The sequence below is a fragment of the Neofelis nebulosa genome, chromosome 13 (genome assembly GCF_028018385.1).
Source record: "Neofelis nebulosa isolate mNeoNeb1 chromosome 13, mNeoNeb1.pri, whole genome shotgun sequence".
Lineage (NCBI taxonomy): Eukaryota > Metazoa > Chordata > Mammalia > Carnivora > Felidae > Neofelis > Neofelis nebulosa.
In genome coordinates this window covers 76,995,385-77,015,675 of record NC_080794.1, presented here as the reverse complement: position 1 = coordinate 77,015,675, position 20,291 = coordinate 76,995,385, and the positions used below count along the sequence as shown (strand labels likewise).

The following is a 20,291-nucleotide window of genomic DNA, read 5'->3' as shown; positions in this document are numbered from 1 at the left end:
TTATATTCTTGCTAAGATAAAATCTGAGTTTGGGCCAAATATTCAGAACTTGCTGCGGCCTTTATATTTAAGATCTAAATTCTGGCCAGGAAATTTAGGGTAATATCCAGTCCTTGTAGATATGATCAATGTCTTTATGGTCAATACTAACTGAAAATATTATTCCCAAAGTGATATTTCTAGAATTTAAAATCTTTAATACAATATAAGCTAGAACATGACTTTAGTAACTGGATATCATATATTGAACAGATATGGTTTATTTTGCTCAATGCTTCTGTACTCGGATTGTTAAGTTCACATTCATTATTAAAATTTTTGGCATTGAAAAAAAAAAGGTGAAGCTAATTAGAATTTGTTCTATTTCTTGTAAACTTCAACATCAAGAAGGACTTAGCATAACATTCTTTTTCCTCTAGCTGAAATAACACATATCACCAAGATTTAATAGCCTGCGAAAAATATGCCGGCCACTTACTATGTATGACAATAACCTCTGCCAGACGTGAGTCTATGTACCACACACATAAAAAGTTATTCCACTGTTATCATTAACTGCCAGCTTTGAGCATCAAAGTCACCTTCATTTGAAATCAAACATTTATCTTAAGAAAAATAAAAAGTAATTCTAGGCACAATAATGAGGCATATTAAGTAGAGTAACAGCTAGATAAAGGATGATAGTACTGAAGCTAGCCACCAAATATTTCACTCATCAGGTAGCAAGACTGCAAAGGTTCTATGAAGGTTAAACAAAAGGAATCACAGACATTGTGGTTGTTACTTGTTATGTATGCATTATTCTCCTTGCAAGAACTTTTGGAGAATTTATTTGGTTTCACCGTCCTAATTAAACTTACTGTTATTAAAATACCTTCTAGTTATTCACTAATGAGCAGGTAATTTGCTAATTAGGGGATGTAAAAAATGAGTAAGTCTTAACAAAATAAGGAAAAACTATGTTCTTACACTGATCTAAAATTACACCTTAACATAGAATTTGAATCGGTATATGATTATACTTTTAAATTAAAAATAGGTGAAAACTATCAACAGTGACATCAAAGTGAAATGAATCTTAAAAATTTTTGATGTTTTAATAGGTTATTGGCATACAAGCCATCCCTGTCTGATTCATCTGATATACACTTTCAATTACTATCTATTTTTCTTTATAAAATAGATCCATCAAAATTACATGGAAAACAAATTTAATTAGACAAATCCTAATTATGAATTAATCTCTAAAACAAAATGAGATGTTTTCATCTGGAAAAATATTACCCCAATACATCTAAAAGATGTATTAAAACACAGTAATCTACTTTACCATAAATACTAAAGAAAAAACAAGGTAGCAGTCTTAAAAAAAAGCATTAACTCTAATTTGTGAAATATTAAGATTATAAAGCTATGATCCAAGATATTAATATTCTAAACAATCATCATCCACCCACATAAGTTTCTAGCCACCACAAGATTCTACACTCAATGTTAAAAACCTATGAACTTTTCAGTTAAAAAAAATCTTTTTAATATTTATTTATTTTTGATAGAGAGAGCACAAGTGGGGGAGGGGCAGAGAGACAGAGAGAGACACAGAATCTAAAGCAGGCTCCAGTCTCTGAGCTGTCAACACAGAGCCCGATGTGAGGCTAGAACTCAGGAGCTATGGGATCATGACCTGAGCTGTCCCCGGATGCTTAACAAACTAAGGCGCCCAGGAATCCCAAATTTTTCAGCTGTAAATGGAAGACAACCCAATACTGGGTAGTTGCTAAGCAATATATGTTAAGCAAATAAGGTGTTCTGGGCAAATACATTTTGCACAACCTAGCTGACAGGCAAGTACACGATTTACCGTGTCTTCTCCAAAACTGGATTTCAGCTGCCAGTAATTGGAGTCAGGAACTAGTGTGAATTAATTGGTTAATAATGCATTGAGGCCCTCACTTCTGAGGAAGCCTCCAAGGGTCTATGTTAGAGTCCCTAAGCAGGATTCCTGCACAATCAGCCTTATCTACTTACCTTAGTGTATTTTATGACCTTATTTTTTTAATGTTACACCTTGACATGAACTAGGCTATTATGGTAAAGAAATAGCATTATTTCTAAATATAGCATATATATTTACAAATGCAATGCTCTAAATACTTTGATATTTTTTGCTTGTTTCAACTGATTGATAAAATAATCTATAGTGATCCATAAAGGTTATAATTTAGCTTCCTTATAAGTTCCATTCAGACTCCTCAAATAGTAGACTCAATGGTATCATTTAGAACACAACTACCCTAAAATAATGGTACATTTTAATTAGATTTTGCATTTCAAAGCATTTTCTATATAGATAACAATTTTATGTAACTTGTATCAATACTCTAATATAAAAGAATAGCCAAAGGTTATATGCAAATTACTAATTATCTAAAGGAAGCAAAACTGATTTACTGCTTAATTCATGTTAGTTCATCTGTTAGGCAAATAACAATTCTGGAAGTAAAAATAAATTGTCTATTTGAGATAAAGTTTTTATATTTGATGATATAATATACAACCAGCTTCTGAGAATGGTGTATATCTCTCATTTTGAGTAGGAAACTATGGGCCTTACATAGAATTGTTTAAACAATCATGTATGGTTTTTGAAAGTCAAAGACACTATTCTAGTTATAAACCTCTCTAGAGTTCACAATGTCAGAACTTCAGGATGTGTTAAGAAGAAATACGTTAATATCTTTAGTGAGGCACTTTAAAAGAAATAGACAACGTATGATCTTGCTAACCCACATTTTACTGAAATTCATGTTCTTTTACAATAACTTGGCATTTATTTTTATTTTTTTAATTCCAGTATAATTCATAGACAGTGTTATATTAGCTTCAGGTGTACAATACAGTGAATCAACAATTCAATACATTACTCAGTGCTCATTATCATAGGTGAATTCACAATCCCCTTCAACTATTTTACCCATTCCCTAACCCCCTCCCTTTTGATAACCACCAGTTTGTTCTCTATACTTAAGAATCTAGTTTATTTGTCTCTTTATTCATTTATTTACTTGTTTCTTAAATTCTATATGAGTGAAACCTCTCTAAGATTATGATTTATCTTGCTGTGTCTTAAAATTCTTACTAAAATACTCAGTAATTTTTCACCTAAGACTATTGTAAGTTTCAACAAGAGCCATGAGTTTTTGAGAGGCACTCCACTGCAGTGCAGTTTTAAGAATTATTTCGTGGGGCGCTTGAATGGCACAGTTGGTTAAGCGTCCAACTTCAGTCCAGGTCATGATCTCATGATTCATAGGTTCGAGCCCCACATCAGGCTCTGTGCTGACAGCTCAGAGCCTGGAGCTTGCTTCAGATTCTGTGTCTCCTTCTCTCTCTGCCCCTCCCCTGCATGCACTCTGTCTCTTGGTCTCCCAAAAATAAGTAAACATTTAAAAAACATTTTTAAAGATTTCTCAGAATTACATAGCTAAAGTTGTATCCTGGAATTCTTACAAAAATCTCTTTGAAAGAATATTCTAAATGTATGACTGCACTGTGGAAGTAAACAGAACAGAAAAAAGATCCAAAAAAGTCAAAATGTGATGTATCATATAAAAGTGAATTTATACATATGAAATGTTTAATTAAGAATTATAAGAATGTATTAGACTTTAAAAGTTATGCTAAAATCTGCCAAACAGGGTGTATATAATATGCTACCACTAGAGGAAGTGATGTGGAAAAAAATGTATGTTCACATTTACTGGTGTATGTTATCAAATAACTTCAAGAGAATACACACACACACACACACACACACACACACACACACACACACACAACTTGTTAACATTGATTCTAAGGAGGAGAAAAATGAGTGACTACGTAACAGGGATACACATTTTAAATTCTGAAACACAGATATGTCATATGTTAAAAATAGATATTAAGACATAATGCAAACAAGTAAAAGGAACAAAATTGATGCTTAATTTGATAGCAGTCTGCCATGTTTACTTCCAATAGGGTGGAGAATGACTTCTAAAAATCTCTTCCACCACTAGAATAAAATTTTATGATATCAAATTACCTGGGAAATGGAAAACGTATGTCTAGAAAAGGAGGAAAAAAAATCAAGCCTGTCCCTAGCTACTCAAGGAACAGGAACAAATTGTCCACACAAAAATGAATTTATAGGGGCCATGAGAACAGTAATACTATTATAACAGTAAAACTGTTATAATATAACAGAATTCAGACACAGAATAATATACTGAAATGACCAACATTTTCAATATTAGATATTCATAAATGAATCTAATACCATGTTCATTCAATATACTCTAATGGTAGTTCACCTTAAATATCACATTTAAAGTATATGAATCATTTCACTGAATAATAAACCAAAATAAACTACAAGTTTACTGATACCAAAAAAAACTTAAGAAAATGAATACAAGGTACCATGTGGCAAGAATACCAGGTAATTTCTAGATAATGATAGTATGTATCAAGTACCAATTTAAGGTTATGTTCTAGTACAGCTGTGACTCAAGAAGTCACTATGTTCTGCTCACACTTGAGTAGTATTCTAGAGTAGAATTGAGTAGTATTCTCCTTCCATTTATTTATTCAATTACTTGTTTATATTGGTATGGAGTCGCTGACATTTATTTTATCCTTTGGGTTATAGTACAATACTACTTGGTTTATTTTATTGCTCAAATTGTTCCAGTTTTGGTCACCGGGAGCTGTCTCTAGTGGCTCCTGTGTCCCTTTGACATACGCCCGTCATTGGGGTGTGTGTGTGTGTGTGTGTGTGCGGACAAACGTGTATGTGTTTGAGGACTCTGTTACCTTTTAGCATTACAAAACTCAGCTTATGTAGTTCCTGCTACAGTTCTACAATCAGCCAGTTCTCCAAATAGCCCTGGTTCCTTTTATTTGAAAGTTGTATTAGAAAGCAAGATTGATGTAAATGATGAACCACTAAATCCTACTCCTCTAACTATATGTTAACCAAATAGAATTTAAATAAAAACTTGAAACAAACAAACAAAATGAGAAAGCTCGACTGGGCACTAGATATGCATGTTGCAGAGAGGTTGTTGACACACCTAGTGGGAAATTTAAAATTTTCTATGCAATATTTTTGTTTTTTATAGGTCCATTCAGACTTTCTCTTTCTTCTTGAATCAGTGATGACAGTTTACGCCTTCTGGGGATTTTCCATTTCATCTAAATTCTTCAGTTTGTTGGGATACAGATGTTCGTAATGTACCCTTAGAATTCCTTTTATTTCTGAAAGGTCAGTAATAATATCTCTTCTTTTACCCTTGATGTTAGTAATTTGAATCTTTTCTCTTTTATTCTTGATCAGTCTATCTATTTTGCCAGTTTATTGATCTTGTCAAAGAACCAACTTTTGTTTTCATTGATTTTCTCCGTTGTTTTCCTGGTCTCTCTTTCACTAATTTGTCCTCTAACCTTACTATTTCCTTCCTTTTCTGCTTCCTGTACATTTAATTTGTTCTTCTTTTCCCAGTTTCTTAAGGTGGAAGGTTAGGATAAAGAGTGTATCAGGCTAAATGAAATAAGTCAGTCAGAGAAAGACAAATATCATATGATTTCACTCGCATGCGGAGTTTAAGAAACAAAACAAACGAGCCTGGGGGAAAAAGAGAGACAGGCAAACCAAGAATCAGATTCTTAACTATAGAGTTAGCCATATTGTACACCTGAAACTAATGTTACACTGTATGTTAGCTAACTGGAATTTCAATAAAACCTTAAAACTTAAGGTTAACTTAAAACTTATTGACTTAAGATAATTTTTTTCTTTCAAATAATGTCATGTACAGCTATATATTTACTACTGAACACTCTTTAGCTACATCATATACATTTTGGTGTACTGTGTTTTCATTTTCATTCATCTCTAAGTATTTTTAAATTTCAGCCAGTTTTTCTTCAAATATTTTTTTGTTCCTTACTTCTTGCCTTGTGGTCCTCTTATTATGCATATTTTGCTGCACTTATTGGTATTCTGTATTTCTCTGAGGCGCTATTTATTTTCCTTCATTCTTTTTTTTCTCTGGTCTTATTTCATAATCTCTATTGATCTATTTTCAAGCATGTGAATTCTTTCTTCTGCCAGTTCAAATCTATTATTGAGCCTCTTGAGTAAATTTTTTATTGTGGTTTTGTACTTCTCAATTTCTGATTTTCCATTAGCTTCTCCTTTTTCTATAATTTCTATCTCTTTATTGATATTATCTGTTTTTATGAGGTATTTCTATCCTATCTTCCTGTCCTTCTTTAATCATGGTTTCCTTTAGTTCTTTGGGCATATTTACAACAGCTGCTCTGAGGTCTCGGTCTGTTACTTCTGACAGCTGGGTCCTCTCGCAAGTTCTGCTGCGTGCTATTTGTCCTGTATATGCACCACAGTCCCCTTTCTTTGAATGTTCCATAATTTTGTGTTGAAAAATACATTTTAGATAATAAACTGTGACAATTCTGTGTAGTGATTCTCTTCCCTCCCCCACATAAGTTTTGTTTTAATATGCCTATTTGTTTAGTGACTTGGTGGGGCTATTTTAGTGAAGTCTATTTTCTCTGCAATGTAGCCTATGATGTTCTTCAGAGGGTGCAGCTTTGGGGATATACACTGTCATGTGGGATGACTGGTTTTTATCAGGGCTCTCTTTGCGAGATCTTTCTATGAAGCCACCTGCCTGCTTTGGTTATCACACCCAGCTGTTAGCCTCAACTGATTACTCTATTGTTTTTGATAATGCTCTGAGGTTTAAATTGCTCCCTAAACTGATTCAATTAATTTTGTGTCCATTGTAGGGGTAATATTTGAAACTAGTGTTTTACATTTTTTACAACCCCAGGAGATATCTTCTTAACTTTCGCTATCACTGGACTTTTCTGGTAAACTTCTAGCAGATTTATGGTGGGGCTATCAGACTCATCTGCATTGCTTCCCAACACTGTGTCCATTTTATTCAAGGAAGCCATTAGAGTTGAAGTTCTCCATAGTTTATTTCAAACTTCTTCACCTGAATAAAATTAAACTCTATTCTCTTTTACGCAGTGTTTCCTCAGCTTCCTGGAGCTCACATTCACTTAGTTTTTCTCCAACTTCACAGTATTCTTTGCTGATTTTGTCTTCTGATTTCTCGAGTATCTTAGCTCATGCTGCTACCACAAAATACCATAAACTGAATGACTCAACTAGGATACATTTATTTCTTACAGTTATAGAGGCTAGGAAGCCCAAGATCGAGGTGATGGCAGATGTGGTTGTTGGAGGGCCATATTCCTGGCTTTCTGACAACTACCATCTTGCTGTGTGCTCATATGAGTATCCTTTGTGTATTGTCATAGAGAAAGAACCCTTTCTCTGTTCCTCTTCATAATGGGCACTATTTCTATCTGAGAGTATCAACATCACATAAGTCCAAGTGCCTCCAAAAGGTCTCTCTTCCAAATACCATAACATTGGGGTTTAGGGCCTCAACATATGAATTTGGGAGAGGACATATTCAATCTATAACATTAAGTTTGAATACCTGAGGGCTTAATCCTCCTCTTTGGGTGTTACCACCAGTCCCATGGCTTTAAGTACCATTGGTGTACTGAAACTCCCAAATTTATCTCTCCTGCTCACACCTTTTCCTCATGCCAGAGCCAACTCCTGATTCCTTGACTTATCTAATTGGATGAACAATAAATGTCTCAAACTTAACCTGTAAAAACTGCCTTCCTTTCCCCAAACCAATTTTACTTTCAATCAACTTCATTTCAATTGATGGCAATTTTACATTTACAGTTGTTCAGGGAAAACCTAGTCATGCTTGGTTTATATTCTTCTGAAGTCATGACTGGTTTAATTCTTCCTCACACCTCCCCATCTAACCAATCATGTTATCTTCAAAACATACCCAAAATCTGATCACTTCTTGCTCCGTTGCCACCTCTTGATTTGAGCAATCATCATCTCTCATCAGGTAGGCTAGTAACCTCTTTACTAGTTTCCCTATGTCCACAGTTGTTTATCTTAGTCTAGTCTCAACACAACAGCAGAATCCTCAGTTTCAAGTCATATCTTTTAAACGCAAATCACTTAACTTCTCTGTTGAAAACCCTTCAAAGGTTTTCCATCTCTCTAAGAGTAAAAGCCAAAGTAGAGTTCCAATGCCAATAGTGCATATTAGAATCTATTGTAGACTTTAAAAATAGACTCATAAAGCTGAGCTTTATAGAATTCTGATTTATAGGTCTGGAGGGGGTGAAACAGTGGAGTGGCTCTCAAGGATATATAAATGTAATTTCTTAAGATCAACAGGTGTTTCTAAAGGCCCTACTGAATTGAGAACAACTGTGTTAGAGTGTAGGTACATGGAGGAGGAGAAGAATCCAAGATATACAGGAGTTGCTGTTACTAATATTAATGCATAATGTAACGTTAATCATTATTTATATTACATATCAATAACAGCTAACATTTGTTGAGTTCTGGTAAGGAAAAAGGCAGTACGCTGAGCACTTAGCATGCATTAACTCAGTTAGTACTAAAAACCTTATAAAGCAGACCCTACCGCATTTTGATTCTAAGACACATTTGTTTTCCCATCTAAGCATCTCTGAAACATGTGTCTTACAGCCAGTGAAATCATATAATCACTACTGGCCAGATGGAAGTTATGATATATATGTCATTGCCTGCACAGACACAAACTTGATTATTCAGTCAATGATACTATATGAAACAAAACATTTTTACCTGAATCAAAAAGTGATTTATATAACAAAATTGAACCATGACTGTAAACAAGTTTTAGTAATACCTCACCAATTTATTTTGCTTCTACTTTCCTTTCAATGTATATATGTGAATGATATGTAATAAAATCTCTAAGTAATTCTGTAAGAGCCCTTTCAATAAGCACAAAATAAATGCAGTGAGAGAGCACTGTGTGGTAGTTTAATTGTCACTGTTTTTTCCTTCTAACTGGTACATTAAATAAGGTTGATTGTGTCATATTAGATAATAACAGATGAAATACAGCATATTCCTCCTACAATAAACAGATTCATAGGCTATATTATAAGTAGTCAATTATAACTATCAACGGTAAATCGAACCTGTTCAAACTCAGGCTATCTTTAAAGTTCTTTGCATGGCTCTGAGAGCTTGAGTTTGGAATCTGACGGACTTGATTAAAAATCATAGCTCTTTCATTTACTAGTTATAAGCTTTGATAATAGTACACAACTCCCCTCAAATTCCTTATACAGCTAAAGGGGAAATACTATATATCTTGTAACGGGAGGATTAAATACTATTTTTGTTAAATGCCCAATTCCAAAATGTTAGATTGTGCCGTCTACTTTCCTGAAATTTATATATTTGTTTGCGTACAATTATGAAATAACATAATCATTCTTTTTACCAAATACCAATCCCACAACCTGGAGACAATCTTGGCAATTCTCTCAAAATCTCTATGAACTCAATGCATGTGTGTGTGTTTGTGTGTGTGTGATTTGAAATAGGAGCATTATAAAACTATATTAGCATTTCCTAGTGAATAGCATATTCTTAAAATCTGTAGCTTTTCAAGAACTGTGACGGTTCTTGTTTGTTTACTGCTATATTCCTCTAAAAATGTGTTTGGAACAAGAGTTGTTGATTCAATAAATATTTGTTGAATGAAGGAATGAGGTTTGATTTTAAACACATACCTATCTACCTCCTTCTTAGTTTTCAGTTACATAATATCCCATTATTAGAAAATAGAATTATTTCAAGAAGCTTTTTTAATGACATGAAATTGTTGATATACAAAAAACCCTCTATAAATATTTTTGTATGAATATAATTTGAAAAAGTAGGCAGGCTTATATTTTTAGAATATATTTCTATAAATCTATTTAACAAATAGAGCTAACAAATAGATCTTGACTTAACAAGTCAAGAGTTTTTCCTTTAATTTTGAAAGGTAATACCCAAAATAAAAATTATGTATTTTTGTTTGCCCAGTAAAACCCCCACTTGTTTTGAAAACAAATCAACATTTAACTTTGGAGAATTATTTCTTTCTCTTTCTCTCTCTCTCTCTCTCTCAGTCCATGTGAATTTTGTGACATTAAACCCACCCCTCAGCTCCAGGGTGAGTGTTTGTTTGTACTGGAAACAGGGTTGCCAGATTGAGCAAATAAAAACATAGAATGTTCAGTTAAATTTGAATTTTAGAAGAACAATGAATTTTTTTATAAAATCACATACCTATACATATACATTGGAGACATATATAAACAGATACAAGTGTGTATATTAGATGTACAAGATTTTATGATGAATTAGATTAAAATTTATTGACAGAAATTCAATATTCTTGGCCATTTCTTAATCTGCATAAATAACTGAGTCTAAATTAGAGATAATAACATATAACAAATAAAAATGATAATTTTAGGCAATTTTTGTATTGCATTAATAAATGTATTGTACAATGCTAAAAATTTTTATCTTATTTTTTTAGAAATTAATTCTATGTACAGTTCTGCAACAGTTTACACTTAGTTCCATTACTAATCCCACTTCCAGAAAACTGTTTAATATACCATATCTCCCCCGATGGATGGCACCACAACAAAGTGAAGTGTTCCTTTGAAATTGTGAGATTGTGTACATATATGTGTGAGTATCTTACTGAAAATTTGAAAACTATGAATTCCCTAAAAAATAGGGTCTAAGACCTTTCTTTATATCAGCAGTATTTATCAATCTGTCTGGAATATTGCAAGAGATTAATACATCTTTGCTGAACTGAACAAAATGAAAGCACTGTATCTACAATAAGACGTTCGGCAACAGGTATACAGGGCATGAATCAGTTAACTTTCAAGTCATAGGCTCCCATACATATCTGACTTCTCAACTCAAGTTATTTTTATGTAGACTTAGGCTAATTTTTAAACTACGACAATATAAATAGGCATGATGAACATCTGTAATTTCTAGTCTTGTAGGATCAAGTAGAAAAAAAATCAAAGCACAGGAATCATTATATTTTGAAATTCAAAAAGAGAAAACGATGAGAAAAAATAAGTTAACGCCAAGGCCATTAAATGAAAAGAAAGACATTTATTTGAGCGCATGATTTATGTTTAAAAAAAACCTTGCTTTTTTGATAAAAGAATATGTTTTATGGAATCTTTATCTAGATATTAAAATGTCTAACATTATACAAAATACAGATTCTTAAACTACTAACAAATTCTGTAAGAAGTAACATATATAACCTAGTCAATTAATTTTAATTTCTCCACCCAAAATAACATTTTCTCATTACTCTCCATGTAAACTCAGTTAAGTATAACTTAATGATATTATTATTTCTTCTATTTTTGTGCCCCAAAACAATTAGATATTGAAGGAAAGACAATGCATTTACCTCTAGAAAAGTAGTTTGTTACTCAGAGGTACTAGAATCCTACTTCTGGGTTTTAGTTTATTTTTAACTCAAATTTCAGGTTTATAATGCTAAATTCAAATCTAGGTTTTATGCAGTATGATGAAATGTGAAAGAAATTAGTACATCATGAACACAAGGTCAGTCACTCAGTGGACAATGTCTTATCCTAGGCAATGTTTTTTATTGATTTTTAAGCATTAGAAGAGCATATTTGACTATAAAAGATAAGCAAATAATGTGGTAAAGCTCCAATATCAATATATCTTTAAAACTTTTAAAGAGCTATAAGTTTAAGAGAACTAAAGAAGGAAAGTTTTTTTAAAAAAGAAGGAAAAGTTGCTGATACAGGAAATATCACTAAAATACACAGACCTACCTGTAATGTGAAGTTGATTAGAATTAACTTTACATTTGCCTATGGGATCTATTATTCTATGGATTTTACAGTTAGACTTTAACTGAGGCAAACTACAATTAAGCTACTCACAATACATTGGAAAAAATGTTTCCAACTGAAAAAAATTATTGCAAATGTTAAGATATGCAAGATATTTTCACTCATGTTAATCAAATATAAGATTAAATATCTCCTCTTTTTTTAAACATTTTTTTAACATTTATTTATTTTTGAGACGGAGAGAGACAGAGCATGAATGGGGGAGCATCAGAGGGAGAGGGAGACACAGAATCTGAAACAGGCTCCAGGCTCTGAGCTGTCAGCACAGAGCCCGACGCGGGGCTTGAACTCACAGACTAGGAGATCATGACCTGAGCTGAAATCAGAAGCTTAATTGACTGAGCCACCCAGGCACCCCAAGATTAAATATCTTCAATGCAAGGAGTAATTATAATGTTTTGACAGGTTTCTGCCTTATGATACCTATTAAATACTCAAATTTCACTTTAAAAATGAAGATTATTAATCATAGCAATATTTCAAGAGACTCCATTTAACATATACTTGTTCCTAATAAATATTTATATAATGTAATGAATATTTATCTAAAACTGAATGTACCATTGAAACTAAATATTTCAATACCTCTGTAATAAGCATAAGCTATAAAAAACCGAACTCATCCTTCTACTGTATTATAACATTTACACGGATCAATATCCACTTATTGTTTCTATTCATTAACGTGGCACCCCACCCACATAAAAATGTTCATATCCTTAATAAGGTTATCATAGAAATGAATGTGAAGTTGTTAAATGAAAAGATAAATTAAAATGAAGTCCTTTGTAGTTGTGTTTTTGTGTTTTTTAGAGTCCCTGAATTGTCAGGAGTGTTATTCAAAAAGTATTACATTAATAATAAGTTTCTGTTATTGAAATTATACCACAAAAACAGTATAGATGTGTTTATGAGAAGCCAAAGCTTCAAATTGTTTTTTTTTTAGAAGCAACATGTCAGGTTGAATTAAACTATATTAAAATAATCCAATGATATTTTGTTTTATTTTTATTTTTAATTTTTTTAATGTTCATTTATTTTGGGGAGAGAGCATGACCAGGGGAGGGGCATAGTGAGAGGGAGACAGAGAATCCAAAGAAGGCTCTTAACTGTCAGTGCAAAGGCCAACAAGGGGCTTGAACCCACGAACCATGAGATCATGACCTGAGCCGAAGTTGGATGCTCAACTGACTGAGCCACCCAGGTGCCCCAAGATATTTTCATTTTAAACCAGTACTAATACTTTGAAAGGCAAGTAGTGTATAATTCCTCTAATATCACAGAAATATTCAGAAGAGAGACTCCTTCAAATAATTTTCATTTACTGTTACAAATAAATTGTCATTGCACTAATTAATCATAGTCCTCTGAGGCTTACAACAGTTATGTCTTAATGTTTCAGAGAAAGTGACATATCAACATACAGGAAACATACTGGGGTCTTTCCCTTTTGAGACTATTAGAATTAACCTAATAGTTAAAACTGAATAAAGATAGGATCAAATAAAAATACATTTTTAACTTCATCCAAATAAAGTCTATAAATGGGGTTAGAATATTAGTTACAACTAGTGCAGTTAAAAGTCTTTGGGCCTCTAAGACCAAAATGACAACCTTCTAATAATATAAAATTATTATCTAATAACAGATCTGTTAGTCATCAAAATGGTATCTTTGTGCATCAACATGTAAATGGTTTCTAAGACATTTAGAATTCTCTATTTAAAGGATCTAATACGAATTAAATTTGAGAAAACACCTCAATACTTTTAACATATGATATTGTAAACATCACATGACATCTCAACAAGATGAATCTTGTATCTTGGTAGAGGCAGCAATTAAATTATTATTATAAGACTCACTACCCAGATGAGTTCTAGAAAAAGGGGTATTATATTGAGGGAATATCAAGAGGACAGGATAATATTAAGAAGGACAGATGAGAACTGGCCCAGTGATCTCTAATCTTCCTATTTCTCCCTTGTTCTTTCCATGTGTAATATATATTCTGAAAGATATTGACTGAGGGTTGATGGGGGGGTGGGAAGGAGGGGAGGGTGGGTGATGGGTATTGAGGAGGACACCTGTTGGGATGAGCACTTGGTGTTGTATGGAAACCAATTTGACAATAAATTTCACATTAAAAAAATTAAAGAAAAATAAAATTTAAAAAAAAAGATCCTTTTCAACTGGATTACTTTTATCATAGGGTCATGCCAAGTATGTTCTCATTGATGTTGCCTTGACCATTTACAGAAAATCAGAGAGACAGAAATGAACAGATGTATAATTTATTTCTGGGAAGAGGGTTATCAAGTTTGCAAACATATTATAGTTAGGTTCTGAATTTTAATGGATGTTTGAAAACTAAGGAATAATTAAGAAGAATTCATGGCATTGACTAATTATATAACTTAGAATATTCTGGATTAGCTTCAAATCTTCACATATATTATTTTGTATGTGGGGAAAAGATGGTAAGCAATTATACCACTGTATTATATTATTGCACAAAATTATACATATAAAAATATACTGACAAATGCAACAAGTACAGCACTAATAAAACTAACAACAGCATACCCATATTAATACTAATAGACTATAACACTAATAAAAAAAGAAACTTGCTTTTTCATTATATAAGTGTAAAACAATAAACCTATTTCACATTTATGCTCCTCAGATTACTATATTTCTTTGTTTCTTTCAACTAATATACACAAAGATAAAAAAACTGTCTAATATATTTGTATCATTAGTTGTTCTGCAAGAGCATTACTGTTTTTATTGACTTTAGGATTACAGGGAACACATATGGTTAATTCTGACACAGAAAGTATCAAATTGAGGTACACTTCAAACATACTAGAATTATGAGATAATCATGAAATAGTAAAGATTTGATTCCTTAAAAAAAAATCTAGGAGATAAAAACCAAAAATATTTATCACTGAGAATTTTCTTTTAAATTGCACCAGAGATCCTTCCAAAAGTAAACAGTTTTTATAACTACTTAAAAAACTGCAAGTTGCTTAATCAATAGTATTAATATATATATATTCAATATGAATTCTAACACTATTTACAATAACTGTTTATAACTAACCAATGTTTCTACAGAGACTGACTTAAAATGAGAGTGGTAAAGTTTGCTGCAAAGCTTAAAAATTCTAGATTGATTTGTTCAATCTTAATAAGTAAAGTTGATTTGAAACTCTGTATTTAAGAGGCATATACTAATTAAGTCACAGTGATTCACATTCACTCAAATCTTTAAACCAAAGATAAGGTAACATTACTGGTACCTCTCTCCGTCGAGAAGCCCAACATGTTTGTTTGATCTTCCATACCACTGCAGCCACCAGCAATAGGGATAAAAAACAACTGGAAAATAAAATACAAATAATTTTTGCTTAAAACATTAGAAACATGTAATGAAATACAAAAGAATACACAGAGAATTTAAAAGTAAATAGAACTAACCACTCCACGTTGGTAAATAAAGCAAAAGTGGATAAATTAGCAATGTTTAAAATGCTCTCAAGTAAAATCAAAGCATACAGTAATTATTTATATTCCTTGTTATACAGTGTAGTCAATCTTTAAGATTTTTTCTGACAGAAGGAGTATAAATTTATAACTGTTAGTCTTATGAAGCAACAGAAATCAATTTAAAATTGCTATTGAGTCATAAAAGCTTGCAACTTTATAAATTTACATTTCAAACAGGTTCATTCACTTTATCTGTATTAGCAACTATTTTAGATATGAGCATATTCCAGTGGTTTTCAATTGAAGACAATTTTGCTCCCTGTTCACCCCTAGGGCAATCTGGCAATGTCCGGAGACATGTGATAATCACAACATTGATAGGGGTACAACTTGGCATCAGATAAGTAGAGATTTGAATTTGAATACTGCTAAACACCCTGCAATGCACGGAACTGTCCCCAACAGCAAGGAGTTATCCAGTCCAAGTTGTCAGTAGTGCTGAAGTTGAGAAACTCTGGCCCATGCTAAAGTTTACACTAAGAAATAATTCAGTCACAGTGTTTATAGGTACGGCTTATACATATTAGGTACAATATAGCCATAAGCTATGAAAATGTGGGATACTTTGTTAACAGTGGTTTGAGACTGGCAAATCTCAAAATAACAGAATTATGTGAGTCTGATTAATCGGTTCCAACCATGTAGCACTGTTTTCTCTCCCTTTGCTCTGCGATCGAATGTTATGCTGTGAAAACACCCAGAGATGAGTAGACCCGGACCACTACAAATTCACTGGTTACAGGTCACTACAAAAAACCTTATCTTCATCCTTAATTGATAATCCTTGTATTCTTCAACTGATTCACTCATAAGCTGTGTAAATCTTAACGTTTTCTACTTTTGTTAATTCCATAATATATTTTTTTCTCCCTGTTTCACTTGAAGAGAAGATCTTAGAATATTCTTCAAGGATGATAACAAAGGCAATTCTAGCACCTATCCTTTGAGTGCTGAACACATTCCTGATACTGTGCTAAATACATCACATTGATGCTTGGATTTAGTTTTATAAGAACACTTCTGGATGGAATATATGATTCCTATGTTTAAAAAGAAAACCCCAATGCTCAGAAAGTTCAAAATAAATTACTTATAGTCCCAAAGGAAATAAGTGGTAGTCAAAATTCAAATCCACCTATGTACGCCTCAGACTCTCTCCTCCCCATCTGTTAAGCAACTCTGATCTTGCACACAATCTCATAAGAGTTGTATTTCCATTTCCATTCTCTAATCTGTTATCCAGTATCAAATAAAGTGGATAAAAAAAGAAAAAGAGAAAAAAGCCTGTGATCCTAATCTTTTTAACCACTGAAGTGCCTTTTGGTCTTAGTAATTATCTTGTCCCTAATATTTATACCCTCTGTTTCATCTTAATTTTAATTTCCACAAGTGCGCAAGTCCCATATCTCCTGAAAAAAAAAAAAAAACCAACTACCCTATTTTATTGACCCTATCATTTCCTCTAGTTTATTATGTGATCAAGGTAGCCACCTCTATGTCAATTTCCTCATAATCTAGTCTTATTTAACTCCTTGTAATCTGGCATCTGCCTTATATACTAATAAAGTTGTTACTCTTAATAATGATTAATATTTATAAAACAGTCAACATTCTAAAGAATACTTTCCTCGGAGAGTTCCGGAAGATGGCGGCGTAGGAGGACGCTGGGCTCACCGCGCGTCCTGCTAATCACTTAGATTCCACCTACACCTGCCTAAAGAACCCAGAAAACCGCCAGAGGATTAGCAGAACGGAGTCTCCGGAGCCAAGCGCAGACGAGAGGCCCACGGAAGAGGGTAGGAAGGGCGGCGAGGCGGTGCGCGCTCCACGGACTGGCGGGAGGGAGCCGGGGCGGAGGGGCGGCTCGCCGGCCAAGCGGAGCCCCTGAGTCGGGCTGGCAAAAGCGGAGGGGCCGGACGGACTGTGTTCTGACAGCAAGCGCGACTTAGCGTCTGGGAGGTCAGAAGTTAACAGCTCTGCTCAGAAAGCGGGAAGGCTGGAGGACAAAGGGAGGGAGAGCTGCTGAGCCCCCGGACGGACGGCAGAGCTCAGCTTGGCGGGGAACAAAGGCGCTCGCCAGCGCCATCTCCCTCGCCCATCCCCCAGCCAAAATCCCAAAGAGAACCAGTTCCTGCCAGGGAACTTGCTCGCTCCGCGCAAACACCCAACTCTGTGCTTCTGCGGAGCCAAACCTCCGGCAGCGGATCTGACTCCCTCCCGCTGCCACAGGGCCCCTCCTGAAGTGGATCACCTAAGGAGAAGCGAGCTAAGCCTGCCCCTCCTGCCCCCGTGCACCTTGCCTACCCACCCCAGCTAATACGCCAGATCCCCAGCACCACAAGCCTGGCAGTGTGCAAGTAGCCCAGACAGGCCACGCCACCCCACAGTGAATCCCGCCCCTAGGAGAGGGGAAGAGAAGGCACTCACCAGTCTGACTGTGGCCCCAGCGGTGGGCTGGGGGCAGACATCAGGTCGGACTGCGGCCCTGCCCACCAACTCCAGTTGTACACCACAGCACAGGGGAAGTGCCCTGCAGGTCCTCACCGCTCCAGGGACTATCCAAAATGACCAAACGGAAGAATTCCCCTCAGAAGAATCTCCAGGAAATAACAACAGCTAATGAACTGATCAAAAAGGATTTAAATAATATAACAGAAAGTGAATTTAGAATAATAGTCATAAAATTAATCGCTGGGCTTGAAAACAGTATACAGGACAGCAGAGAATCTCTTGCTACAGAGATCAAGGGACTAAGGAACAGTCACGAGGAGCTGAAAAACGCTTTAAACGAAATGCAAAACAAAATGGAAACCACCACGGCTCGGATTGAAGAGGCAGAGGAGAGAATAGGTGAACTAGAAGATAAAGTTATGGAGAAAGAGGAAGCTGAAAGAAAGAGAGATAAAAAAATCCAGGAGTATGAGGGGAAAATTAGAGAACTAAGTGATACACTAAAAAGAAATAATATACGCATAATTGGTATCCCAGAGGAGGAAGAGAGAGGGAAAGGTGCTGAAGGGGTACTTGAAGAAATTATAGCTGAGAACTTCCCTGAACTGGGGAAGGAAAAAGGCATTGAAATCCAAGAGGCACAGAGAACTCCCTTCAGACGTAACTTGAATCGATCTTCTGCACGACATATCATAGTGAAACTGGCAAAATACAAGGATAAAGAGAAAATTCTGAAAGCAGCAAGGGATAAACGTGCCCTCACATATAAAGGGAGACCTATAAGACTCGTGACTGATCTCTCCTTTGAAACTTGGCAGGCCAGAAAGGCTTGGCACGATATCTTCAGTGTGCTAAACAGAAAAAATATGCAGCCGAGAATCCTTTATCCAGCAAGTCTGTCATTTAGAATAGAAGGAGAGATAAAGGTCTTCCCAAACAAACAAAAACTGAAGGAATTTGTCACCACGAAACCAGCCCTACAAGAGATCCTAAGGGGGATCCTGTGAGACAAAGTACCAGAGGCATCACTACAAGCATAAAACATACAGACATCACAATGACTCTAAACCCGTATCTTTCTATAATAACACTGAATGTAAATGGATTAAATGCGCCAACCAAAAGACATAGGGTATCAGAATGGATAAAAAAAACAAGACCCATCTATTTGCTGTCTACAAGAGACTCATTTGAGATCTGAGGACACCTTTAGATTGAGAGTGAGGGGATGGAGAACTATTTATCATGCTACTGGAAGCCAAAAGAAAGCTGGAGTAGCCATACTTATATCAGACAAACTAGACTTTAAATTAAAGGCTGTAACAAGAGATGAAGAAGGGCATTATATAATAATTACAGGGTCTATCCATCAGGAAGAGCTAACAATTATAAACGTCTATGCGCCAAATACCGGAGCCCCCAGATATATAAATCAGTTACTCATAAACATAAGCAACCTTATTGATAAGAATGTGGTCATTGCAGGGGACTTTAACACCCCACTTACAGAAATGGATAGATCATCTAGACACACAGTCAATAAAGAAACAAGGGCCCTGAATGATACATTGGATCAGATGGACTTGACAGATATATTTAGAACTCTGCATCCCAAAGCAACAGAATATACTTTCTTCTCGAGTGCACATGGAACATTCTCCAAGATAGATCATATACTGGGTCACAAAACAGCCCTTCATAAGTTTACAAGAATTGAAATTATACCATGCATACTTTCAGACCACAATGCTATGAAGCTTGAAATCAACCACAGGAAAAAGTCTGGAAAACCTCCAAAAGCATGGAGGTTAAAGAACACCCTACTAACGAATGAGTGGGTCAACCAGGCAATTAGAGAAGAAATTAAAAAATATATGGAAACAAACGAAAATGAAAATACAACAATCCAAACTCTTTGGGACGCAGCGAAGGCAGTCCTGAGAGGAAAATACATTGCAATCCAGGCCTATCTCAAGAAACAAGAAAAATCCCAAATACAAAATCTAACAGCACACCTAAAGGAAATAGAAGCAGAACAGCAAAGGCAGCCTAAACCCAGCAGAAGAAGAGAAATCATAAAGATCAGAGCAGAAATAAACAATATAGAATCTAAAAAAACGGTAGAGCAGATCAACGAAACCAAGAGTTGGTTTTTTGAAAAAATAAACAAAATTGACAAACCTCTAGCAAGGCTTCTCAAAAAGAAAAGGGAGATGACCCAAATAGATAAAATCATGAATGAAAATGGAATTATTACAACCAATCCCTCAGAGATACAAACAATTATCAGGGAATACTATGAAAAATTATATGCCAACAAATTGGACAACCTT

General features: G+C 34.6%; 1 protein-coding gene across 4 annotated transcripts in view; it reads right to left on the bottom strand.

Moving 5' to 3' along the window:
* Nucleotides 1–20,291, bottom strand: part of ATRNL1 (attractin like 1) — a 789,076-nt gene that overhangs the window by 385,791 nt on the left and 382,994 nt on the right. For all 4 annotated transcript variants that reach the window (XM_058697871.1, XM_058697872.1, XM_058697873.1 and 1 more), the window contains one exon: nt 15,261–15,339. In XM_058697871.1, the coding sequence (XP_058553854.1) occupies nt 15,261–15,339 (79 nt within the window). The remainder of the gene's footprint in view (nt 1–15,260; nt 15,340–20,291) is intronic.